A 27,202-nucleotide genomic window follows, 5' to 3' on the forward strand; every position below is an offset into this window, starting at 1 on the left:
CATTTATATCAGGAATAAATTTAATTGTAAAAAAGTCAGATTATAACAAAAATGACATAGAACCATTTGTACTTATAAAACAGCATCACAATCATCATAAATTGAATGGAAGATTCTTTGGTATTTGAAATCAGTCTCTGAAAGCACAGATTGAATGTAGTGCATTTCACAAAAAATTGCAAAGCTCCAATATTGAAAGGTACCTGGCCAAAGAGAAACTTGTTAAAACACTGACACACTGTTTCAAAGAGGAAATATCATTGAAAATGAACCTAGAAGTTCCAAATGGGAGCCATGCTCTTACTCAACAATTTAGAAACACTCTGCAGAACGGTGGCTCAGGAAAGCAGCTTCAAATTCTCCCTACGCCCTTCCTCTGAAATGCTTCTTTTAGTAAAAGGGGAGTCCTCATTCTTTATGCCTCTATTCTTTAAGAACCTGTCACAGCAAAAAAAGCCCATGTTTGTTCTTAAAGTTAACCAGTTTAGCCCGTCCTAACCCTGCATTGTTTTGCCCTGCTCACAGCATTTCCCGCCTCTTACATGTTGGCCTTCTCACCCCAGGGTTCAAGTTCACAGTCCCTCATTTCACTCTGGAGAATCAAGAAAAAAAGATGTGTTCTGTGAAGAAAGATCACAGATCTGTTTTGTAGGAAACTGTTACAAATATATATAACTGAATTAAAAAAAAAATGGACCAGTCAGCTCAAAATGTCACAGGAAGTTAAATGTCTTCAATTTCAACATACAAAAAACTACAGAAAATAATTCTCGTTTCTAATTTTTACATGTCTATAAAAACCTTATCAAGCTTTAAAATATAATCTTAAGAAATGTTTCTCTATCATAGTTATCAAATAGCTGTCCATTATTTAAAAATTTTTAAAAAGTTACCAATATGGTAAGACCCAAGGCTCTAGGGAAATGGTCCCTAGGCTCACCTCTGAAGGCCTCTTCTTAACCCTAAGTTGCAGGAAACACTAGGGCTGCAGTTCTAGTCCCAGTGCCGCCTCTAAATGGTTTTGGACAAGTTATTTAACCTCCTCAAACCTCAATCCTGCCATCATTAGCATTTTCCAAACTGCTCATAGGAATATTAATCTCATGAAAAAGCGATCTGTGGTCAAATTAAGTCAGAAACTGCTACACACAACTTCTCTTGAGGAGATTCACATCGTGCATCAGCAGTACTAAAGGCTCTGAGAAATCCTGCAGCATGTTTGTTCAACTTTGTATCAATCTTAGATGACCTCAGAATCTTTACTGACTAGCACTTACTAGCATCCTATGGATCATTCTCTGGAGAACACTGGTCCAGCACGCCACAGGTCTCTGGTCTTTTACAGACAGCATGTTGGAAGAACAAGCCAGTCTTCTGACGCGGGTTCTGAAGGTTAAGAGAAGATATAATGTCCTGGTGTTGACGGGGCAGATGTTCATGATCAGTGGCTCCTTGAAGATCAACATGAGTCCCCTGTTCCTGATGACAGTCTTCATTCAGGGAAAGTGGTAACGACTCTCCCAGAATCCTGATGGCCACCTATAGCCCAGTAAGTATCAGAACTCACCAGGAATGAAAAGTTATCTTCGATAGAGTTCAGTCTTCCTTTCCAGTAGGACTCCTTCCTGTAGTAGATACTTTTGCCACTGTTCCCTAGAACAGCTCTGCCCAACGTTAATAGGATCCTGGCCCTTAACCCATTTCCTCGTCCAGAACGGAGTTGACGCCCAGGCGGCCGTCAGGCAGTCCTCAGGTTAAACAGCTGCTCCTCCAAGAAGGCGCCCCCGAGCCCGTACTGCTCTTCGTGCAAACTCACTTCTTCAGGTGACAAGTGGCTTCCTCCCAGAACAAAGTCTGCAAATCTGACAAGTATTTGTTTTAAGTAAGGTCAATGTCATCACAGAAAGGTTTATGTGGAAGATAACATGTTCTCTTGCTATTTATCCTCCTTAATGAAATCTGACTTTGTCCACAGAGAACGGCAGTTATACACCGGATGTGAAAATGGCAGCGGCTTACGTGATCCTTCTAGAGAAATTCAGGGGAAGGACAGAGAAGCAGGCACACTTACGGGCACTGACTGCTGCCGAGCATACCCCTCCCGTTTGCGCATTCCTTCCCTCTTTCTTACGATTTCATTATTCAGTTATTGTAGCACATGCATACTTTGCCCTCTCAACGCTCAGTCCAGGGCACTGTGGTTTGCATGGGGCTACGAAGAAGGGGAAGCAGTAAGGAAAAAGATGTTGGGGCAAAGCGGTGTCTCCTGTTAAACTTTGAAAATGGTCTTCCAGACCGGGACCCCCCATGGACGTGATCCGTCCGCCCTTCCCTCTCCCACCCGCCCGCTCCGAGTCGGTCCGGACACTGGCAGCGGGAGGCGACCGGGCACCGAAGGGAAAGCCGAGCCTCGCCGCCACCCGCACGTCTGCTCCGGGTCTGCGGCGCCCGCACGCTCCCTGCACCCCGCGGCGGGCCTCACCTGTCGGGGGCCTGCAGTCTGGAGACCACCACCCACGCCGGGAAGTCCGGCCTGCGACAGGCGCGCCGCAGCTCCTCCAGGGCGCCGCTGGTCTCGGCGTCCGCCTGCTCGCGGTACTCGTCCTCGCTGAGGAGCCTGAGCGCCCGCCGCTCGGCCGCCCGCCACCGCTCCGGCGTCCTGCAACACGCGGCCCCGGTTGCTGGAGTCGGGGTCACAGCTGACCGCCCACTCCCCGAAGATCTGCGAAAACGCGTGTCTAGAAAGGGACGGCGGCGCTCGGCTTCCCTGCTGCGACGCCGAGGCTCAGGGCTCCTCCCGCCACCTGGCGCACAGCTCGCCCCGCTGGGCCTCGCCGGACGCTCCCGGCCCCTGGACCGCCCGAACCGTGTGTCCAGCACTTCGAGGCTCCATTTCTGACAGACCTACTAACCCTATTTCTCATCTCCGTGACTTCTACCTGCGCAGTCAGACATGGAAGTCTGGCTCGGTCCGCTCCCTCCCGGAGACGCCCTTCCTTGTAAGGAGACCGGGGAACCCGCGACCCTAAGACAGACCGGAAGGAGGGCGGCTCCGTGGGGCACCGCCTCCACCGAGTGCTGCAGATCCCGACCACGGCCACAGACGAGGAAGAAACACCGCCCAGGACCCCCCACGCGCGCCCTTTGGAGTAACTCCTCCCCTGCCCTTTGCTGCGGGGCTCGTGCCCGCAATTTCCTTTCCCATCGCGAAAGTCCTAAAGGGAAGAATCTCATAAAAACGGCAACGCTGATAACGTTTTAACACCCATGTTACGTTTAACAATGAGATTTTAAAAACAGTCTTGGGTGGTTTAAAATTTGATGTAACCAGAGTCCCGAATCTAGAGGAGTGTGGGAATTACCAGGCGGTGGTTTAAAGATACTCTCTTGAGGGCTGGGACCTGAAAAACCTTTAAACTTTTAAAGACTGTGTGGTGGTGAAGGGTCAGATCGGGGCACGACGGACATTATCTCCTTCTCCTTTTCTGAATACCAGTCCGGTCTCCCTCGGGGAAAACCTCTGGCGTCTGAGCAGACGAGGGCACGATTCTGGCTTTGAGGTTTATCTGCCGTGTGGACGGAAGCAAGTCCTTAGCCGCTCTGAGCCTCACTTCACGCATATGAACACAGTGAAAGCAGTAACGTCGACCTCACAGGTCACCGGGGGCATGAAATGAGGTATTCTGTGTAAAGCGCTTACCACAGCGAGTGGCCTCTAGTGAGAGTTCAACAAGGATGCCTGAGAGCGTAGCGACCCCACACTCGGGCATATTCAAACAGCTCTTTGTAAAACTAAACTACCGTACAAATCAAGGTATTATCTCTCTGCTCTGTTAGTTACCCCGTAACTAACCCTGTTTTATCCCGTTGTTCTTCACATCTTTATTCACTGGCAAAATGAGAAGCTAAGAAAGTTACAGAACGTCGTATTAGGTTCGCGTTAACAGAGCGTGCAAGTGCGCAGAAGGACCGTCATGCAGGGAACAGAACACACTTCACACTTGGCGTGGCAACTGGATGTTTGAGGGGAAAGAGGCCCAAATTCTCTCTTGGGTTCCTCAAGCCACAAGCCAGCAAAGAGCTGGAGGCCTGGAAAACGTGGACTGGCCAGCCTCCTCCTAGCAGAGGGACCTCTGGTAATCCCAGTCACTGTCAGCCTCTGAGGCAGGACCAGGAGCAGCAGCCAGCAGCGGCTCCTCCGACCCGGCCCTGCTGCCTTTCAGCCTTGCCAACATCCTCTACACAAGGGCCCTGTCCTGTCGCTGGCATGTATGACACGGTGACACGGTTACATGTGTCACGGTTACATATGCAGTCCCAGATCCATAAACTACCACTTACCGGAGTCTCCTCTCGGCTAGGTTTGCCTCATGAATATTTATTAACTCCCTCACTGCCTGACTCTAGGCCCTCACCACCTCTCGCATGCGCGGCTGTGATGTCACTGCCTCGGGGCCTCCTGGTTACACACACACCCAGAAGGCAGCTGGGCCACGTCCTGCCACCCAGGGAGGTTCACGGTCTCCGCTTTGATCCTGACTGCTGAATGTATTTTTACTTCCAGATTAGTTGCCAACATTTAAACATAAGAATTCACATTCAAATCCATATTCCCAGCTTTTCTAAAAAACAAAAAACAGAAGATCTGGCGCGGCAGGGCCCGTACTCCTCCATGGCAACAGTCAGCTCAAGCTGAGTAGTGACTGCCCCTTTCTGAGGAGGCTGCGCTGCAGAATGTCCCACAGTCCTCGGGAGCGCCCCACCGCCTACCCCCGCTCAGCATCGCCCCCTCGGTTCCAGCCCAAAGCCACTGGATTCATGACTCTGGTCTAGGCAGCAGGCAGAGAGCGCTGACTGAAATGCACGATGGCTTCCGGCCTCCACTACCTCAGACCCAGACGAGACTCCTTAGCTCGGCCTGTGATGCCTCCACAGCGTGGCCGATGCCCACGGCGCTCGCAGCCTCATGATGCTACCAGACCGGGCCATCTCCCTGTCAGGGAAGTCCTTTCCACATTTACTCCCCTCGCTGTTTTAATTCCTGAAGATTCAACCTAGTAATTTCTTCTTCAGGCACTCCCGGGAACCCTCTCTATGTGCCGTAGTCCCTGATCAGGTATGTCTTAACACTTCAAAGACAAGAACTGTAAGCTGCTGTCTCAACGAGCACACCTCAGGGGGAGAAACTGTCCCTCTGTTTGTGCACCGACTCAAAACAGGTGTTTGGACTCGATGACTAAGGACAGACATAATACAGCTGTGGCAATGGAAGTTCCCTCGTCGCTCTTTCTGTATTTTTAAAGGGCTTAAGCCTTAGCTTAAAACTTAAAAGAAAAAGTCCTAAGCATAAATAATACTTTTCAATCATTTTTCTAGCTCTATTTTATAAGCACAACAAATACCTTTAAAGCAATCTTGGACCCTAATGAAAGGAAATGTAGAATGAAAGTACAAATTTTAGGCAACCCAGGGTGCAAGTAATTTTGCCACTGATTTTAGTGAATTCTGGGTGAGCTGTGATTACCTAGTAACTGGGGACAGTTCCCTGAAAGACTAATGAAGACGAGAGATGGAGATGGGATTTGACGCTACGTTCTCTAGTCTCCTCCTCTCTCAAATCCCCAGATGAAATACAGTTAATCATGAGACAAAATACAACACGAGCAAGAAACTTACCAAAACAATAAATAAAACCAGAGCTCAAGATGTCCAATTTACAAGGCAAAAAAGATACGCACCACCTCACATAACTGAAGGCTCTCAGGGGGTAGCGCAGACTCCTGGAGGACAGGATGAGGACCATGACTGCGTAAGAGCACTGGGGCACGGTGGCCCCGCAGTAGATCAGGAGCAGGGCGAGGAGCCGCAGTGTCCACGCCAGGAGATTTACGCTCCTTTCGTCGACAAGGGGCCCGTGTTTGTAACAAACAGCAAAGCTGACAAATCCCACCATTAGGACATAGCCTGTAAAAAAGCAGAAGAACTTGAAAAGCTGAACTTGAAAAGCTGTATGAAAAACCCTGGCAGAGCCTTACTTAAGCTAAGAATTTCTTTTTCTGAAGAAGTAAGACTGAAAAACATAGAGGGATGGTTACTCCTTCCGTGTGACACTGCCTTTTGTAACACTTAAGGATATGCAACCATAAATTACTACGATATGTATCTGCTTCTTAGTCCAGAGGCCTCCATGGACCAATGTTCTCACGGTTGCTCTGGTTAGGATTTAAGCCTCAGCGTACGTTGCAGCTGGCTACAAACGCTATTTTTTATTTTTACTTTCTAGTTAAAAAGGGAAAGTACGATTTTGTAACGGAGGGACCCCACTGCACCCCCCACTGCAGTGCTCAGCTTCTGCACTAGCAATGGTGGGACAATGGACAGTCCGCATCTCCTGCTGGGATCCGACGTGAAACGTGCATTTCTCGTGTATCCCACTATGTGTTTCACTCATACCTAAGCAAGCCTCAAGATCGACTTTCCAGTTCAGTAAGGGGAGAGAGGAGCAAGTTACATTACACCACAGAGGAGTAATGAGAGAAATCCAGAAAGTGGGACACTCTAAGACAAGTAGATTGGTCTTGTCAGCATATCACTACGATGAGAAAAGGAATTTTACCAATTTAAAAAGACTTATGAGACATTGCAGATCAAAATATGGTTCTGGACTATATCTCCCCTTATACAACCATCAAGGACGCTTAGGAAATCTAAACATGACCTGAGTAATTTATGTAATTATTATTTTTTAAATTTAATTGTTATTTAACTACAGAGGAAAATGCTCTTGTTTTTTAGAGATGCTTACTGAAGTAGTCAGGGGAACATACCATGATATCTATAATTTACTTTAAAAATACTTTATCATGGGGGGGGGGTGCCTGGGTGGCTCAGTGGGTTAGGCTTCTGCCTTCAGCTCAGGTCATGATCCCAGGGTTCCAGGATCAAACCCACATCGGGCTCTCTGCTCAGTGGGGAGCCTGCTTCCCCCTCTCTCTCTGCCAGCCTCTCTGCCTACTTGTGATCTCTGTCAAATAAATAAATATATAAATAAAATCTTAAAAAAAAAAAAAAGAAAGGAAAAAGAATACAGGCTAGTTATATATATATACAAACAAACAAACTTTATCATAGGAACTCCTGGGTGACTCAGTTGTTTAAGAGGGTGACTCTTGATTTTGACTCAGGACGTGATCTTGGGGTCCTGGGATGGAATCCCACAGCTGAGTCCTCTGGCCAGCTACATGCTCAGAGTCTGCTTAAGGATTTTTCTCCTGCCTCTGCCCATCTCCCCACACCCCCACACATACTCTTTCTCTCTCAAATAAAGTATTTTTTAAGATTTATTTATTCATTTATCAAAAAAAGGAGCATTAGTTAAAGACAAAATATTCAAGTAAAACAAAAAATTGATTGCTTTTATTTTTGGGTGGGTGGACTTATGTGAAAAATTTGGTGCTAAGGGGTTAGGAGAAAACTGATCCTCCCATTCTTCATGATTTCCCAAGTAGAACAAATATAATTTTAAAAAGCTGTTTGGTTTTGGTTACATGAAATAAAAACAAGTGGTTTCCTAATAGCCTCTCTGTTTCTGAAAATTCAAGTTTTCATTAGTCATTTATATTTAGAATTTCTCACCTTTCATGCTGAATACATTAAGAAAAGGAAAGAGCCACATTTCAGAGAAATTTTTTCATTACAAGTTAGATCTGGCTAGAGCTTAACCACAATTCAATGGCGTATAAGCAATCAAAAGAGAGAAACATTTTTTTTTTTTTGCTCTTTTGATCATTAATACAGAAAACTAAGAAAGATGTCATAGGGAAAAAAAAAAACAGTCTAAAATAAGATCTATTGAACTGAAATCATCAACTGTGGGAATAAAATTTAAAAATACTTTTAACAGCACTTCTCCTTAGTTCAAAAGGAAAATTTAGACTCTGGAAAGAAACGTATTTCCAAAGAAGGACTCCAGTTGTACTTTTCCGCTTTACCAACAATAGAACATATTTTCAAAAAATTACCTACTTAATACATATACTCTGTTCTCATGCCATAGCCACTTGAGGTCCTCCATCCATCCGCACACAGCGTAAACTGAAGCAAACCAACAACCGACCATTAGAGCCCAAAAGGTGCTGTACTGTGTGCGGAAGAAAATAAATGACAGTTTTTGGTTCATTCACTCTCACAAAAATAGGAGTAAACAAATCAACCCTTTCTATTAGAAACTTCTACATCAAATTGCACTGATATCAATTCAAGATACTCGCTAGAGTCTTGTTGAAGTTATGGTCCATGAACCGGCAGCATCAGCACAACCCGGAAGCCTGCGGGAACACAGACTCTCAGGCCCCATGGCAGACTACGAGTCAGAGTCTGCATTTCCACAGGATCCTCAGGACACTGGAAAAGCACTATTTTAAAGAAGAAATTTATCTCGAAATGATGCCGGTGTTACAAGCTTTGAAGAGAGTATCTGCAACGTTATCGTCATGAACTACTATTTATCCTCAACTAAGTGCAAAGCATTCTTTCATGAAAGGTGTTCTGGGAACTAATAATAATGAAGAAATCCCCACATATAGCAATGCAGCTATTCAAGGCCTTGACGGTTCAGCATCATGGCCTTCCTCAGCTCTGCTAAGACAAGACAGATTTCTACTCAGCATAGGTCAGCCCCCTGCCACTCGTAAGAGAAATTTATTACCTAAAAGTAAAAAGGTCTCAAAAAAATTATCACCAAAATTAATACTTACTTTATGGTGTGTATATATATATATATATATATATATATATATATAGTAACAAATATATATATTATATATATATAGTAACAAATACAAATGGAAACTCTAGAAAAAAAGATACCTTTTCAAGTCAGTTTATACAATGTAGAAACACAGTTTCAATTAGGAACTGTCACAGTCAATGTGAATTAAATTTGATCAATTTTTCATGTCTATGAGATCATGGTTTCCCTCTTCTATTCATTTATACACAGTATGCCTACCTTAGGAATAAACCTTTTCACCAGCAGCAGGACAAAGACCAATGTCATTAGAACACCTAGCACGGTCCCAGAAGAGTAATAGAAAATAGGACTTCTGTCAAGACAAGCAGATAAAAGCCATTTAAATGTGAAGCAGGACTTTCACTATTAAAACCATGTTTAACCTGATGACAGCAGCCATAAAGAATACTAACAAGAAAAACTCAGATGGTACCTTTAATTATATCCTATACTCTTAAAAGATGAAGTCTGTACTTGAAATTTATGGTACATAGCGTGCCACTAACTCAAAACAAAATGTCTGAGTTACCTTCTATGTTTAGAATCTGATGCAAGCATTACTGAGCACCTCCCATGTAGCAGACGCTGGTCTGTGCGCTGTGCGTGCATTCGCACCAGCCCAGTGAAGTGGCTAGCCAGGTCTGAACTTCGCAGAGAAGAAAACAAAGGCACCAACAAATGAAAGACCATCCCCAAGTGAGCATCTGCCAGCTGGAGGACTCAGGCTTGCAGCCTAGTCTCTCTGGGTTAACCGACATTGGGTTCTAAAGGCTGTGGATTACATTAAACGCACTTAATTATACTACGAGAAAGATGAACACTATTGAGAAGAGCAGGCTAAGAAGTAAAATATTATTGGAAAAAGACTTCTTTTTCCATGAGAGAAGTGGTAATACACAAAATATCAGGGTATGTTTCTCCAAGGGTCAGACACTTGTTAAATTCAACTTCTGTATCAGAGCCACAAATCTTGGAGGCAGCTTGACTCTAATAGAGAGAGCAAGGCATCTGGCATCAGAAAACCCGAGTAGTAATCTCAGCCCTAGCAAGAGCTGTCATGTGATGGTGAATGTTGGCCTTCTCATCTATAAAATGAGAACAACAGTGGCGCCTGCGTGGCTCAGTGGGTTGGGGCCTCTGCCTTCAGCTCAGGTCATGATCCCGGGGTCCTGGGATCAAGCCCCGCATCGGGCTCTCTGCTCTGCAGGGAGCCAGCTTCCTCCTCTCTCTCTGCCTGCCTTTCTGCCTACTTGTGATCTCTGTCTGTCAAATAAATAAATAAAATCTTTTTTAAAAAAATGAGAACAACAATACAGAGCTGACGTGATTGTTAAGAGGATCAGATTTTTAAATGTATATTAATACATAACACAAAATAATGCATGTAAAAGCACTCCAAAATATACACATACATATCCCGTGTGCTGTTACTCAGTTTTTAAAGGCCTTTCAAGCACTATCTTCAGACCTATTGTTTGTAAAACCACAGCAGGAACTACAAGCTAGTGTGGAAATATTTAGCATGGGGTCAAAATTGTGCTCTCCTCTTTTTAAAAGGATAAAGGATAATGGACAAAATTAAGAAAGTAAAATGGATACTTACTGACTCAACGTCTTTGCATAAAAGAAGAGGAAAACGCCTGCCACAAACACAAGGAAGAGTTTGAAATCCACAACTGGAGTAAAAAAGACAGACACACATGACAAAGGTTATGCGTCAATGTAGTTAGAAAGAAGAGAAAACTCAATTTATTGGAATGTCACTCCAGAAAAACGAAGTCCAGAATATCAGAAAAGAGACTTACTGTTTCGAGTCACACTAATTGTATAGACAAATATCTTCCCGACAGGTTTCACAGAGAAGCACACGGTCTCTCCATACGGATTGATGATTATGGTTATTTCATTAGACTCCTTTGGTGTCCAAAAATTATGAATCATACATTTGATAAAAGATAGAATGGTTTCTGGATATTGACAATTATGTCTTTCTGTGATATATACAATACTGAGCAGGCCTGAACTGGTAATCTTCACCTATACAATAAGAACAAACAAATCCATAAACACATAGGCTCCTTCTCATAAGCTCCTCAAAACCATGAGCAGAGGAACGGAGAGAGCCCGAGCTAGCGGAGTAAAGAACGGACAGTCGGATGTACACAATTCCGGGGATCCTAGCGATGGACCTACAGATCCGTGAGTTCGAACACACTGGAGCACAGAGACTTTGTGAGGTGGACGTTTCTTCCCCTGGGTTGCAGGTGATTTAACTCCCTCTTCCAGCAAGTTGCTGCGGCCGAGGGGCACGTGAAAAGGACGGCAGAAAGCAACGGGTGGCAAACTAGCTGCTTTAGAAGGGGTTTCTATCTCCACACGGCGCACCGCGTTTGAGGAAAAGCACTTCTTCTGGGTCAGCTGCTGCGCATGTGTGACTAGGCTTCTCTCCCTCCAGGCCTCCTGAAGAAGAATCCCACCACGGGTCCTAGTCAAGTCTCCCAACAAAGCACCCGCTCGAGCACCAAGCAGACACTGACAATCAGCCAGTGATCATTAAATGACAATTGTGCCGCTGCCTCCGTCTGTCCCTCCCTACTCATACTCTTCTTTGTCCAAGGGTAAGGTGAGCCGGAAAAGGACAGGGAGATCACCAGCTCTGAATCTCCAGCGTTAGGTGATGTGACCCGCTACCTACCCTCCTTTCTCTTGGACTTCAGCTCCTGGCTCACTACTGCTCTCTATTTCCTGTCATACTTCTCGGGGATTCAATGCACATAATACACACACCAAACTCCTTCCTGTGTGCTGACTCTCTGCATCTTGAACTCCTCCCCTCTTGTACTCTTGGCCTCTGCCAGGCCTCAGCTCCTCACTCCCACGGCCACACCCTGGACCCTGTCATTACCAAACTACCGGCCCTCTACAGGTTGTTTTATGCATCCCACTGGCTGAGCACCAACTCCTACCTTTCCAGTAAGCCCCTGGCAGGACCTTGACCCCAGGAAGCCTTTGACCTCACCACAGATCAAGCATTTCCCCCCTGCTCCTCACCCCTTCCTTTCCAGTTAAATTCCAGGTCAATCATAAATCATAAATCATTCCCTCGCACGGACCCGGCTCCTTTGCATCGCTCTTGCTTTGTCAGCCCCGCCTGCAAAATCCAACTCTCCACCCATTTCACGCTCGGATTTGTACCACCAAACGGCACCAGATAAACACCCAGCAGTCTGACTTCAAGCCCGAGTGTGAACCTGGGACGTAAAGCTACAGATGATCACACCACACAGTCCTATCTGCTCTCTACTCTCTTCAACAAAGATGTCGTAGCTTTTCCTTCTCAACACCAACACCTCCTCATCCTCACTCTTGGCTGAAAATCGAAGAGCACGAAGTCAACAGGCTCCCGTCCCATTACCCAAGCAGCAGCAAGTACCTGCAGGGACGTGCTCTGCTTCCTGCCTGTGGGGAGGAACTTTCTGCTACAGAGGAGAGTTAAAGGAGATTCTAAAGTATCCTTTAGAGTATCCTTTGTCTACTCAAGGACATCCTACCAATAGTCCTGCCCTTTCTATTGGACCATCCTACTGATGTGGGAAACAAGGACAAAAGAAAAATTAAATTTCCTTACTACCTGTAGCCCACTGGTTAAGCCCTTGAAACAGGCAGAATGACATTCCTCTAGAAACTCAGATGCCTGGATGTTAATACTTTGCTAAGGGCAAAAGGCAATCTTAGCCCAACACCCAGGATCCTGTAAGTCTACTTTACACACAAAAATTCCTTTGGAAACTTCCTTTATCTCTCTCTCTCCAAGATACATGTCAGCAAACATCCCCCAAGCATCTGACCCACCAATACACATCGGAAGGGTCTGATAACTAAGGTTTTATAAGGCAGTAATAAATGACTTTTTCCCAACAACAGCTAGCGCCCTCAAGGTTCTGGAAACCTTGCTTCCAAAATTCCTCAGAGACTTACGCTGTCCCTAATCCCCTCCCAACTTAAAGAGTATATAATGGGCCGCTCCTTGTGACCCCAGTGTAGCTCTTTCTGCCCATGGGTCCTGTCCCCAGCTTTAATGAAATCACCTTTTGCACCAAAGATGTCTCAAGAATTCTTTCTTTGCCACTGTCTTCAAACTTTAACATCTTTCCTACATCACGATGAGCATACAAACATGTTGATACTTTTCCCATTGAGGGGGAGGGAAGCCTTCCATTGACTCCACTTACTTTCCCCTCCAACTATCCCCTTGCTTCCCAATGCAATCAAAGTTGCCCATACCTGCAGTCTTCAGTTCTTTCCCTCCCACTCTCTCTTTAACCCTCTTCAGTCATGGAGTGTTTCATGCCCAAAAGGCTGTCCCTGACAGGGTCACCAGCAGCCTCCATGTTGTTACAGCCAATTCATTCTCAGTCACCACATTTGATCCACGAACAGCACTTAGCACTGTTGATCAGTCCCTTCTCCTTGTAACACCTTCCTCGTGCAGTGCTCCTTCTCTCTCTCCTCTGCTGGCTCCTTCCTCCTCCCTACATGTAAGACTGACTCAGGCTCAGCTGCTGGTCCTCCAGCTAAACTCACTCCTTAGCACTGTCTATAAACACGCACCATGGCTTACTTTTACAGACAGAAACACAAGAAACATACAGAAGCTAGTGAGACTGCTACCCACAAGGGCGAGGTAGACTGGGTAGAGGAATGAGGGGGAGTGACGCTTCTCTGAGAATACTTCTGCACAGAGTAGCAATTTAAAACCATATTAATTCCATCCCTACGAATAAATGTTAGTAAGATCAACTAAGATAGGGAAAAAACCTGAAAACAATAAAAACAAATATATTTCAAATGGAAATGGCAACAAATAAAACAATATATTTCAAATGAATAATATAATCATATTAAAGGAGGTGTGTGGGATGAATTAACCTAAGTGATTCTGGAGCACAGTATGTAAACTATACACTCTCAACACGAGGTAAAACACACTCTAAACAAATACTGACAAATAAATTACTATTCTAGCATTAGACAAATAAATCAATATATTGAGAATAATGAAAACCAGTTTCCGTCCATCAGAGAAAAAAGTTACAAATATGGCAAGGAGATGAGAATGAACCCAGCAGTATGGAAGAAAGCAGAACTCATGTTTTTCAGCAGACGGAGAGACAGAAATAGATGCGTGCACAGGTGTATGGGTGTATATGTTCCTGTGTGTACACATATGACAACGGTATCCCAGCGCTAATAAATACACTCAATGCTGAATGCTCCTTGAAAAAAGTGTATGATCCCAGAGTTGGGCTTTAGAAACTACAAGCTAAGCCTGGAACATCTTGTTTACCAGAAGATGCTCACATGACAGGCACAAAGTAAAAGGACACAGGAGCTACTTTCAAGGTGCTCTTACTGGCCGATTCTAGGACGATGTGAGCGTCAGAGCAAATAATGAGGTAACAGACTGTAATCCGCTGGATGAAGGGGCAATCCTGACACCGTGTGGATACAGACTGCAGGAGGAAACCCCTTCCTTACTGAAGAGCGCTGACGGATGTGGAAAGAATCGTGGAGTCAGAAAATGACCATTTGAAAAACATCATGATGATAACTGATTCATGCAAGGATCATCAATGGATAAAACTAGGAATTGAAAATCTGATGAGGAAAAGGATATCTACATAGTTTCAAATTACCTCCTCAAAACACTCATTTATTAAAAGGGCAAAATGGTCACTTTATAGTGGCAAAATTGTAAATTTCCAGAGACCTTCACCAGGTGATCAAAGTGGTGTGTATCATCAGTAATGGCACAAATCAACACCATGTGCCTTCTGATACGCTGTCTTATCTTTTCCCTCAGCCTGGAATATGCTCTCTTCGTATAGTACGTTGGTAACTCACGAACTTCATTAACATCTTTCTCAAATATCACCTTCTCAACACGAACCACCCTGACCACTCTTTTTATACTGCAACTTACTCCCCACCTCCCTTACTCTGCATTTTGTTTTCATAGCACTTACTCGTGTTATAATTTTCTTCTCTACCTCCTACCCCTAGGAGCCTAAAAATCGTAGGAAAAGGGATCTGTTTTAGGATCCTACGATACTGATGTATCCTAAGAGCCAGTAATAGTCCTGGCACTCAGCGAGTGCTTAATATAAATATGTTCGGTGCTGAATGAAGGGAAGTACTAGGCTACTGAGATTAACTATTATCTTGGCCATACCTGGGATCAGAGAAGGGCTTGGGATAGAAATTATTTTGGAAAGTAGGAGAGAGGGTGTTGTCTTGAGTTGTGCCTGAACAGCGAGCACACTGTGCTCACTTGGATACCGTATTTCTTTGGAATGGTTTGGAGAAGGGCGGATATAAAGCATGAAGAGTTAATGTTCCTTTCCACATGCCCCTTTCCCTTGGGTCACTCCATGTGATTCCCGAGTCACCTTTTGTACTGATACACTGTTCTATGCCATACAAAAGCTATTTTTTATTCTTGAACTAGAACATTTTAATTCTCAGTTCCTAAGACATGATTTAAATGTAGGCTCTTACCTGCATAGTCGACCACATATATTTCCACTCCATTTGGGAATTTCGATTGTAGCAGTAACAGTCCGAGGCAGATGTTTTAATAAAATCCATTTCCTTCAGAGCTTTACACCTTATAACTGAGAGATGGAAAAGAGAACATACTTCCTAAAATATTTTATTTCCCAGAATCTTTTTTTTCTTTTTCTTCACAAGAATAATGCTGTTTTTACATTCTCTAACCAATGGATTTTTCTACATGGTAGTTACAGTCCCTCAATCTTTCCAGCCCACAGGAGAGAGACAAAAAAATTATAGTCCCGTGTCAATTCTCTTACGATATATGGAAGGTACTGTAGGAACACAGAGAACAGGTACTTCGGTCTTGGAGCAGAGGGCAAGAATTGGGGGCAGCTTCCTAGAAAGGGGGAAATGTGAGAGAGCACTGAAGGGGGAGTCGGAGGCAGCGAGCCAGAGAAGACAGGTCAGAGATGAGGGAAATCACAGAAGCGGTTCATTCATTCACTGAGGACGGCGTACGGGGAGTACATGAAGGCCTTCCAACATCTGCAGAGAGAAGCAAGCAGTGGCCACCACTTCAAGGAGCACAGACTGTGCGTTGAATGCAGAGCACTGAAGCCTTTTAGGTAAGCGTCAAAGTCGCAGCAGGAAACTGCGGACGCTGCAGAGGGTTTTAGGGAAGAGTTCAGGAGGCCGGGGCAGAGTTAAGGCACTAACACCGTGAACTGAGGCCCTGGGAACTTCCTAGATATCAACAGCAGCAGGAAGCCTGTAACATCCCTGGGCCTGAAATGGCAAAGGTAGGGCTTGATGTTACTAGAGCTACTCAAGCCAGGAGGACACTCTAATGGGATGCAGTCCCTGCCAGAATGCGGGATGGTGGGACGAAGGTAGCACTACGTCAGCCCATCTCCTGCCCTCCTAGCAGGGCCTCTCACTGGCCAAACGCAATGGGAACGAAAGGGCCTTTAAGGAAGCCCCGGTGATACAGCCCACAGACGTCTGCTTCCAGACACTAAGCAGGGGAGGGAACGACAAACAGAGAATCACCAGTTTTACCAGGGGAACAACAGGCACCCAGTTGTGTTTTAGAAAAAGCATTCTCTAAGCAACTGCAGTTTTAGAGGTGAAGAAGACTGAAAGCAGAACTACCACCGAGGAGGTTACTGCGGCAACCTCAGCAAGGACAGAGCTGGGTAGGAGGGAGAACGAACAGATGAACGATCACTTATGACCGGGACCAACAGGCTCTGGAGAGTCACTGGATAAGGGAGCACAAGAGAGGAAAGTTCTGTTAAGTGGAGAGATGGCAGGGCCCTTCACGCCGATAAGGAACACGGGAGAAGATACAAGCTTGTGCAGGGAAAGGGGGAGGAGTCCAATCTGGGATCTCACTGAGTCCTGGTTGTGGGACTATGTGAAGATGGCCGGGTCTGCAGCACAGGAGAAATCTGGACGCAGAAGTAGATACGTGTGTGTGTGTGTGTGTGTGTGTGTGTGTGTAAACATACGTGCATTTGTGTACTATATGTGACATCCAAATGAGGTCCAACACAACACCATATGCCATAATATACAGAGGAGGAGAGACAGGTGCTTCATTAGAGAGGGTAAATAGCACAAGAAAATTATTAAGTAATGGGTTCATTTTATTCTGTGGCTGCCTCTGTATCAGAATTTAAAATGAGGTGAGATGCCTTTTACTCCTCAGTCAGGGTTGGAGGCCAAGATCTGTCCTTGGGGATCACGGTCAGGGCTGCCACAAGCTGGCAGGCTTGTTTTCCTGCCTCAGACCTCTGTGCTTACTGGGAGCCCCACTTGGTCTACACCAGGCGTGCTGACCCCCCAGCCAGACTAGGGTCTCAAGTGGCAGCACCGGGCCCTGGGCCCTCGAGCTCTCCTTGGATAGTGCCGGGTTCTCACAAGCCGATCCTGGCCTGTGTAGCCCCCAAAGTAGCTTGGCGCCTGGCCTGACCCACAGGCAACACCTAACAAACGCACCTAAACGGGTAGTCGTCTACCGCAGAGATGCCTGCGAGGGAGCCGGCCGCTCACCTCCTGCTCTCCCACGAACAATGGCTTTGGCCCCAGGACATATCACTGGGGAGGACAGAGTGTCCAAAAGTGAGGAATTCGGCTGTGGAAGGGGCATCTGAGGCCACCGAACTCATTCCTCCCTGCCTGGATTAGCTGGGTACCAGCCAGGCCGTTCCATCCATCCACTTAGAGTCGCGTCTCCTACGGGAGATCCCCTACGGGACTGTGAGGTGCAGGTGATGAGGGAGCGCGGGAGCGGGTGCCAGAGGAGGGGCCCTGCAGGCATCTGGGCAAGGAGGTCGGACCCGACTCTCAGTACAGCAGCCACAAGCACAAAAGCCCCAGTTCTTTTTTTCTTAAAGATTTTATTTATTTATTTGACAGAGAGAGAGATCACAAGTAGGCAGAGAGGCAGGCAGAGAGAGAGGGGGAAGGAGGCTCCCCACGGAGCAGAGCCTAATGTGGGGCTCGATCCCAGGACCCTGAGATCATGACCTGAGCCGAAGGCAGAGGCTTTAACCCACTGAGCCACCCAGGCGCCCCAAAAAGCTCCAGTTCTAAGGGTTCGCTTTCTCCAGTCTGACGGCTCTGGCCTCACAGTTGCAAGTGGGAAATGTTCTATGCTGAAGAGCCTACTTCCATCAGCTGACAAAATCATGTTTTAGAGACGTTTTCAAGTTGTTTTTCTTCACTAACAAAAGTTCTGAAAGCATCAGATTTTGTTCTAAAAGCAATAAGCCACTTTCTGCGGGGAAAACAAACAAAGTGAACTGAGACGAAAATCCTAAATTCTCCTGGATCCAGGAGAAGCGGCACCACCGGCTCTGTCAACAGCAAACAGAAAACGCACGCTGCGGGCACACAGGGAAAGGGACCTCGTGCCCATCCCCCACCTCCTTCAAGGGACGTGCCAGCGCAACGCGCTACAGCGAAGCTGAGGAAGGGCAGAGTAGTCACTAGTCACAATTTCGTCCACTTCAGGAATAATACTGAATGAGCCCACACAGGTTCCCGGCCTGCTAGAAGCGTCCTAAGCATTCTGCTGGAGAAAGTGCAGACAGACTCGGGGAGAAGACGCAGAAGGTGCCCACCCATGTGACCCCACGAGGGTCACAAGAGAATCCAGTATTTTCCATTGGGACACTGTCAAGTCATTTAATCTTTATCTTAACATGGTGAGGAAATGCATATGTTTTTAAGTATACGAACACATTTGCTGAGTTTGAGAGTCTGAGATGCAAACACAAGAGTCTAAGAGACAGGTCTCAAAGAGGCACGTGAAGGCAGGCTCAGAGGCGCTCTGCTGCATAGAGGATACAAAAAATTAAAAACGCATCCCCCGGCACGGCCTGTTTATAAACAAGACCAAAAGGAGAATGCAGAACCAGTGTGACCAACACAAAGCACCCCACGCTGAGGCGAATTCTCGGGTATATCTGAGATGCAAGGGACTCCTGGCCACAGCCTACGCAGGGGAGAGGGCCTCCTGGCCACCCGAGGGCCCCTGAGCAGCGAAAGCACATTGCAAGCCTCCAGCTAGCGGAAGCGGAGGTAGGACTGGAAGGAGGGCTGTGGACTGGCCTTCTGGTGTCCCTCGTTGTGCCTCTGCAGGGTCTCCTGTGGTGTCTCCGGGCAGAACAGGGCTAAACCAGATGGCAAGAGTTGAAAACAACACCGGGGGTCCTCAATAAAAGAGGGGAATCCCTGCCTGTTGTTGGAAAGGGAGTGCGTTCCAACAGAACAGGGGAGGGTGCGGACGCCTCAGGTCCAGACCTCAGCAGCCCCAGAGCACTGTTCGAACACGGACTTGCAGCCAGCTCTCCCCAGGCTTTCTCCTAATACCACACTTGTGCCCAATGCCAGGCGCTTTTCTTTAGGGCGGCTCCAGGGCTGCTGCCTGCATTGCCTCTCCCGGTGGGCCCTACTGCTTCAAGGAATCAGCCCCGTAAGAACCGGGAACTACTCCTCTTGTTAGCTGTTGGAGGGAATAGCCTCTTTCTGGGACCTGAACTTTGCAAACAAACACTGCCCTCCAATGAGTTTTTTTCCACTTGGTCCTAAGACCATCTCCTAAATCATGTGACATCTGTAACTCTTCAGAGCAAGATGGTGTAATACAGTGCAGTAATTTGAATTTAGAAGTAAATGCTTCTCCGTCATCCAAGCCAGTCTCCTTGCACTTGGATGACTGTAAAAGCCTGGTTTCCCTGCTTCCAGCATCACCCCTGTGATGCTCCCCTGCGACCCATTCGCCAATCGGCATACAGATCGTTGAGCAACAGCCGTCAGAGCACATCATTCACCTGCTGAAAACCAATGACTTCCGGCTGCAACCATAACAAAACCCACCCTCCCTTCCAAGGACCTAGTACCTCTGACATTCTCTCCTCTTCTCCCTTCTCTCAGCTGCTAGGCCATACCAGCCCTCCCGTGCTCAAGATGCTGAGACACTCCTGCCCCCAGTTTTCCTACTTGCTGAGTCCTTGACCTGCAATCTGCTCTCCCCAGCTTTTGGCAGAGCTTGCTTCTCCTGATACTTGAGGTTTGCCAAACGTCACCTTCTCAGGAAGGCCTTCCAGACCCCACTGTCTAAAATGGCACACTTTGACCCCTTTCACCCACTTTCTTCTCACTCTGCTTTATTTTTTCCTCATACTATTATTAGTTTATACTCTGTCTCTCCATAAAGTTAGGGACAGCATGTTCATTACCGGATCCCCAGCCTTTAAATATCTGCCTTTTGTATGTAGGTTATAATTTGAGAGTGTTGGTGGGTCATTTGGGCATGCATGGCAGAGACAATAAAAGCCTGGCCAATCTTTGTACAAGGCTGCCCGGTACCAGTCAGCACCATCAAAGGAGGTGCACTCTGGCCTTCCCCTTGAAGCAACCTGATGTAATCAGACACCCCATCCAGCCTGGGTCACATCCCACCTACGGAACCCACAGGCAACATCTCCCCCTCACCCCACCGCATCATCAATATGCCTTAACTACAGGGTTGAAAGCTGTAATCCTTACGATCCCTTGGGCTAGGGACCTTCTTTATCCTCCCCGGATAGAGAAGAACAGAGAGGAGCAAGAAACAAGAAGCTTGGTTTTGTTTTACTCATATACGGTACATCAGTGTATCCTGCATAAGGAACCTCCCAGTTAGACGAAAGTAACTTGCTCTGAATTTCTCCTCGGGCCTCTACAGGATTAAGCAAAGTACAGACGGAGTTAGGTTGCTCTGGTGTGGATACCCACGGAAACACTACTAAAGGCATGTTGTGAAGTGTTCCCCTGGAACTCTCCAGAGTGGCCTCTGGCTTTTGAGGTGAAGCTGATGTCAAATTTACACAACGCATGAGACATAACAGACGGTATTAGCATTTCATGGTGTCCTCTGGCTACCCTCATTATTACTAACTCTCTTCAGAGATGAACTTCATTCAGTCCACATATGAACCCCTAAACATCTAAGGAACTAGAAACAGCTACAAGAAACCACAAATCCAGCTTCATGTCAGTTCGTGTAAACCTTAAGCCATGGGCTAGCTGCGCTAAGCATAAAGCAGGGACTGTGACCATCGCCACTGTTTCTCTAGAGACATTTTACTATTCAGTTTCTACTTCCTCCATCTCCACCTGAGGGAGGGAACAGAAGATGGAGCAGCTGGACTGCTTATCTGAATCCTATCAGCTGCTCCAGGCCTGACGTTCAAGCCCCGAAGTCTGGGAAGCTGCCTGCTGTCTGCGGGAGTCATTTATTCATTTAGTCGCGGGGCCTCAGTCTTTGCTGGTTCATTCTGTCAAGATGGAACTTCCTAGAGGCAGATATAGGCAAACCCAAAGATATCACAATGATACCAACAAAATTCTCTCACAATACAATTTAGAAAACAACAGGGAATTTCTAGAGATTCAGAAAAATGTAATAATAACCATTCATTTGATAGATGAGAATACCTGCCCAGGGACAGCTACTGCTTCCCCTTGAGGCTGAGTATGTTTCTACCCCTAGAAGGTAGAATACCCAGGTATTCACTGCCTCAAACCTGATTCCAGATCTAGAGAAAGATCTGCAGGGCCAGCCCGGAATGCCATCCTTCCTATGCCTACTCCCAGCAAGGCTGCATCTCAGCTATGACATGATCATCACCTTCTGTAACTCCCTGCAGTCCTCAAAAGGTTCTCTTGATTCTGCAATAAAACTGACTTCTGACTTTCTGGACGGTTGTGCCCAGAATGCTAAGACAAAGCATAATTATTTACATTACCAAAGGATTTGAGTCAGGATGACCTTACCCAGTGACATTCCTTAGTTCATTTTAAATAGTACTCAATTTATAAATATTCAATTAATCTAATTTAAGACTATGTAGCTTAAATAAAAAAGGCATAGATGGGTTATCACCTGCTTTAATAAATTACATTTAAAACTACGACTTTGTACAGCTTTTGTCATTTATTAGTTTTCTAAATGTAAAAGGACATATTTAAGTTAAAGAATTTAGTCATACATAAGGTAAAAATACTCAAAACTTCAGAAAAAGGCAGGTAGTACTTGAGCCTACTTATAGAATATGCCAAAAATAAAAAGCACAAACACTTCTCAAATCTCAGCAGATCTTAAACAACTTCAAACATAAAAATATTTCAGCAATGTTCCTTCTAAAAATTTAACCTTCATATGGCCCTCATATGGGAAGAAAATATCTTCAGATGAAACTATAATAGAATAATAAAAGCACTTGTTAAATTAGAGAGCCATTTTCTCCACGTGGCCTATTACTGCTTTTCTTTTGGGACAAGAAGAGGGAAAAAAATAAAAACAAAAAGTGAAAGCCAACAAAACTTAGCTCCTAAAAGCTCAAAGGAAGGATTTTTCTGGGTATTATTTGTAGATTCACATTTTCAAAGGAGTTAGCATGGAGCACCAAAGTTAGAAGGTAACTTCTCTATTCTATTAATCCTAGTTTAACCAGAATTGACTATAAATCTTGATTTTTGTTTCTCCAAGAATGTGCATAGAGAATGAATCTGAAATTAGCACCTTCAGGGTGATTTTAACTTCAAGGGCTGATTTTTCTTCTCCTTAGATGAATTTGAAAGCTGTGGTTTCAAACGGCCTATCACTACATAGTTCAAGCCTGGGAACTCAACACAGTGGCCTGAACTACATCATAAGACAACACATGGTTTCAAGGGTCCTCCACCCGGGCTGCAAACCATGAGTAAGGTCTTTCAGCCAGCCAACTACCTGCCTCTCCTGTCACTTGCTTCTGACCTTCCTCCAAACAGGGTGACAGAAAGTTGGCCTGGCTCTGGATGTTCTCTATTTTATGGAAGGTTGTGTGTGCATTCAAGAGAATTTTACAACAATAAAGTATCATCTAGTCCAAGCTTCTCATGTTATAAATGGGCCCTATTTGAAAGGAAGTCCCAGCTGTTTGATCTCAGTTCATAAAATCACTTTTACAGCAGCAATGTTCCTTAGACCTAGTCTAGTCCAAGGGTTCCAAAGTGGTGTCATTGGCACACCACAGGATCCAGGATGCTCCACAGCCTGTCCCATATAAAGCGTATCTGGAATGGCAAGAGTTGCAATAAGGCTTCATAAGTTACCATTTCTCTTGGCTCTGGGCTAGAATTTTATCAACTCAGTGTACCTCCTGCCCGTCTTGGGTAGAACAGTAGTTCTGACATGCATTTATGTAGCTCCCTGGCTAACAAAATAGAAGAAGTCATAGTTAACACCAAATGTTGTAACAAATATGAGAAATACTGGGTTCACAGAAGGAAATAAAAAGGTGAAGAAAATGCTGGAAACCATTCCACAATGGAACAACTTTATCGTATGATGAGAAAACGAGGGTCCATAAAGACTATGGGCCTGGACTAAGGTAATTCTATGAGTGGGTGGGGGCATGGAAGGAAAGTCTAGAAGTGAAGGTTCTGATGTCGATCCGGGGCTACTTAGAAGTTTCTGGCTGCTGCCATGCTCAGAAACCCTCCGTCTTAGACACATCTGTGATTTATCTGTTCATCCGTGTAGAATGGTTACATTTCTTACTACTAAGCCTGCCTTTCCCCATCTATAAAATGGGTATTAACGGTACTTGCTCTCAGAGGGCTATTACAGGCATTGGACAAGATAATGCACTCAGAGCACTTTTAACACTGCTGACACTTCGTGAACACGCAACAACGGAGTGTTCGATGGCCACGGGTACAGAGCAGTCGCCCAAAGTGGAAGTCACTGCAGGAGTCCCAGGCATTGGCAGCTCCTGCAGAATCCAGCCGTGGTCTCCATCCTTGGACAAAGAACCCCGACCTCGCCGGAGGAGGTCCTCTGCCCAGCCTGCAAGACCAGGCTTGGCTGCCCCCTGCAAACAGAGGTGGCCGCTGAGATGAGAAGCTGGCAGAGGACAGCTCCAGGAAACCTTTGAAGGACTTTGTGCAGGAGTGGGGGAGGGGCGGGACGATGCTCTGCGCCTTGCCAGCAGCCGCTGCCCCTCCGCGAGGGATCCCAGGAGCCCTCCCGGCAGGGACCGCGGCGGCGCCCCAGCAGTCACTGTCCCTCGTCCCACCGCGCGCTGACCTCACAGCGACGCCGCGCGACACGCAGTATCGGGTCACGCGGGACCGGCCGCGGGTCCCGCTCCAGGCCACAGTGCCCGTCCGCGGAGGCGCCCCGGCCTCACCCCGGAGCCGAAGCCGTCGCCCGCTTGGCCCGGGGCCACAGCAACCGCCCCCGGAGACACACGGACGTTTCCGCCGCGAGCCACGCGCCTCCAGGGGCCGCGGGGACGGCAGCCGGGGCCGGGCAGCTGCGGGGCCGCACGAACGACCGCACGTCCGCGCCGCTTCAGTCGACGGGGACCCCGCGAGACTCGGAGCTCCCGCCGTTCGGCTTCTGCTAAAACCAGGAAAACGTGCCGGTGCGGGGCGCCCGGGTGGCTCAGGTCATGGTCTCAGGGTCCCGGAATCGAGCCCCGCGTCGGGCTCCCTGCTCGGCGGGGGCCTCCTCCCCGCCCCCCGTCCCCCGCTCTGCCTGCTCGTGATCTCGGTCTGTTTCTCTGTCCAATAAGTAAACAAAATCTTAAAAAAAAAAAAGCCCAGGTGCCGCCCGAGACACCAGGGGGCCCAGCAGGCGGGGAGGGCGCTGGGCCTGGCGCGGGGGCCGGCTGCGCCCCGGGGTGAGCCCGGAGGAACGAGGCAGCGCGCGCCGGCTCCCCTTCCCCCCACGACGAGGCCGGGCGCGGGCGCAGCAGCTGCGGGGCGCGGGGAGAGCGAGAGCCGGAAGCCGGGAGCCCGCGCCCGCCGCCCGGTTACCTGAGAGCGCGGCCGCCGCCTCCTCTCCGCGCTCGGCGCCTGCGGGCGGGGCGGACAGCGGCGGCAGCCACAGGAGCAGCCACCAGCGTCCCGGGGGCCGCCGCATCCCGCCTCGGGACCAGGGCGGTGGCGCGGGCCGCGGCGGGCGGGCTGGGCCGTTGGCAGCGGAAACGGCGCGAGGCCCGAGAGACGAGGGGGCGGTGGGACCCGCACGCGGGAAAGGCCGAGACCCCGCCTTCCCGCGGCCGAGGGGCAGCCAGCGCGAAGCTCCCGCGGCCGGGGGTGGGGCGCGGCCGGCGCAGGCCCGCGGGGCTCCCGGAAGCCGCCCCCCGCCCCCTGCCCCCTGGCCCCTGCCCCCGCCTCAGGGCTTCCGGACCTCGCTGCCCCAGAGGCCCTCGGGCGCGCCGCGGTCCCGGCAGTCTCCGCGCGAGGCGCCGGGCGTGGGGGCGGGGGGGCGAGGCCCCTTGAGTGTGGGTTTTACCTCAAACTTCCTCGACCCGCGCGTGACCTGCGGGGTTTTAGGGCTGAATTCTCGGACTTGAGTGATGCTCTGTGAAGGGGAAGACCTTGGAGGAACCCCCTTTTTTACCAGTAAGAGTGTATTTTCCCTTTGTTTCATTTTCCGTTGTTGTGAGACGACAGCAGGGGCGGGCTCGCTGCCCGAGGACGCCGGGGCGCCCCGCGGGGAGAGGCTGGAACGTGCCTCGCGCTGAGGCCCGAAGTCCGCTGCCGCCGGAGAGGACCCGGAAGACGCTTGCCACCGGGCCAGGGCGCAGGAAGGGGGTCCGACGGGCAGCGGGTCAGAAAGTCCGGATTTACCGTTGTAAGCACGTTGCGGTGACGTGATGCGCGGCGTGACACGGGCGCTAGCAATACCGCTCGCCCGACAGCTGCCGAGGGGCAATCGCGGACGTTCTCCTCGCGCAGACGCTCTGTAACCGCGTGAGGTGAGGGTCCCAACTTAGTGACATTCCGCGGCGCCCCGGAAGCCGACAACGCAGCCTCCTGTGCCAGTGACATCGCAGCGGAGCTGGAGAAAATACTCTGAGCGGCCTGAGCACCGGCCGTAGAACTTGCGGACTTAAGGAAACTATATTGTGTTTCTGAAGCACAGATCTTCCTCAGGCCCTGAAAAGCCATTAATGTAACTCACTGTCTCGGATGAAACATTGGCTAGAACGGAAGTTCCTCTCCTCTGTTCGGACTCCGGTCGTCTGCCCAGGTGCCTCGGAGGAGCCAGTGGTGACAGAAATCATCCTCTAAAAATAACGCCGCTTCGTTCTCCCCGAAGGTGTGAGTAGGACTCACGAACCGGACTTTCCTTGGCTTCGGCGTAAGGTTTAACCGATTGTCCTCAAATCGCCGGCACCGGGTGGACGCCCGCAGATGGCTTTGGGAGCTCCGTGATCTCCTTGTAAGGAATTCTTGAAGGGGATGAATTTTACAAACAAACCTCCACCTTGTGGGCCCTGAAGACTGTCTCCAGGGAAACCGCAGAGCTCTTGACCCAAGTGTGGGGTGTGCCCTTGCCTCTTGCACCACAGCGTTTCCCCCCAACCACTTTCGTTTTGATTTCGCCTCATTTGGGATGCATGACGGGAAGTAGCTAAGAGAAACAGGTAACTCCGCGAAAGACAAACACGAGTTCCTGCAGCAGCATCCGGTAAGAGGCAGGCAGCAGTGTAATGAGTTAATATTTAAATTGCTGTTCGTGTAGCTTTCGTGAGTATCTGTACAGGAGCTAACTCAAAACACCACATTCCTCCCTAGAGGAGAGCAATACATCTTTTTCCAGAGATAAGAATCTTGGAAGGTGGTAGTTCTGTCCCTGGGGGACAATCGTGAGACCTCACGTAACTTCCCCCAAACCCTTCTCTGATATGAAGACCTTAAGCTATTGGGGAAGGAGCATAAAACACTACGACCCCGGGGCCCTAGCGAAGACTCTTAACTTCTGTGGAGAGAGAGAAGGGCAAACTCTCTGCCCCGGGGGGAGCAGCAGGAAGCGCTGGGGTTGGGGGGCCTGAACTGAACTGACACAGAGTAGAGGTTGGCAACTTCTGGGAAACCCTCTTTCATTGAAGGCATACCACAGAACAAGGCAGCATTTGTCAGCAGTGGTAAAAGGAGGAATAAATACTGAAAAAGCCCCACCTTTAAGGCTCAGGTATGCAAGACTGGCTTAAGAACAAAGCTGACCAGGAGAAGGGAGAACCCTCTTGCCCACCACAAGCCAACACTAGCAACAGCAGCCTTAGGAGGAGGAAGAAGAAAGTGGGGAGAGATCCCTCTGGAACCCAGGCATGCAAGAACTGCTAAGGGACACTCAGAAAAACTTCAGCACCCCAGTTTCTACACTAAGAACAAGGTAATAGCAGAAAAATTAAAATCCTGTGGTACAGTACACCTGGGTGACTCAGTTGGTTAAGCATCTGCCATCGGCTCAGGTCACGATCTCAGGGTTCTGACATTGGGCCCCAGCTCCCTGCTTAGTGAGGA

At 48.0% G+C, this 27,202-nt stretch overlaps 1 protein-coding gene and 1 non-coding gene across 6 annotated transcripts; one reads left to right on the forward strand and one right to left on the reverse strand.

Moving 5' to 3' along the window:
- On the reverse strand, positions 1-27,202 carry NEMP2 (nuclear envelope integral membrane protein 2). Of its 5 annotated transcripts, none has more exons than XM_046018339.1 (9): positions 25,185-27,202; positions 15,350-15,465; positions 10,597-10,828; positions 10,395-10,467; positions 9,011-9,104; positions 8,026-8,140; positions 5,739-5,964; positions 2,483-2,659; positions 1-1,862 (listed from the first exon to the last, which is right to left on the reverse strand). In XM_046018339.1, exons 2-9 carry the CDS (start codon positions 15,437-15,439, stop codon positions 1,739-1,741), a joined length of 1,131 nt encoding a protein of 376 aa, XP_045874295.1. In that variant the 5' UTR covers positions 15,440-15,465; positions 25,185-27,202; the 3' UTR covers positions 1-1,738. The 5 variants fall into 5 exon arrangements, with proteins under 5 accessions (XP_045874295.1, XP_045874292.1, XP_045874294.1 ...); XM_046018336.1 differs by having other exon boundaries at positions 24,704-27,202; XM_046018338.1 differs by having other exon boundaries at positions 1-2,028; positions 24,704-27,202.
- On the forward strand, positions 17,008-17,144 carry LOC123951290. The gene has a single exon (XR_006820432.1). It is a non-coding gene; the product is annotated as a small Cajal body-specific RNA 20 (non-coding RNA).

Source organism: Meles meles, chromosome 9, assembly GCF_922984935.1.
Source record: "Meles meles chromosome 9, mMelMel3.1 paternal haplotype, whole genome shotgun sequence".
NCBI classification, from domain to species: Eukaryota; Metazoa; Chordata; class Mammalia; order Carnivora; family Mustelidae; genus Meles; species Meles meles.

Bases quoted from the DNA above. Each gene is read 5' to 3' on its own strand.
- NEMP2 (XM_046018336.1), bottom strand. From the start codon at position 24,809: ATGCGGCGGCCCCCGGGACGCTGGTGGCTGCTCCTGTGGCTGCCGCCG. The intron at 10,829-15,349 runs GTAAGAGCCTAC...CTTATTGTATAG, and splicing joins ATATGTGGTCGACTATGCAG to GTGAAGATTACCAGTTCAGG. The intron at 9,105-10,394 runs GTAAGTATCCAT...TTGTCTTGACAG, and splicing joins TATGCAAAGACGTTGAGTCA to AAGTCCTATTTTCTATTACT.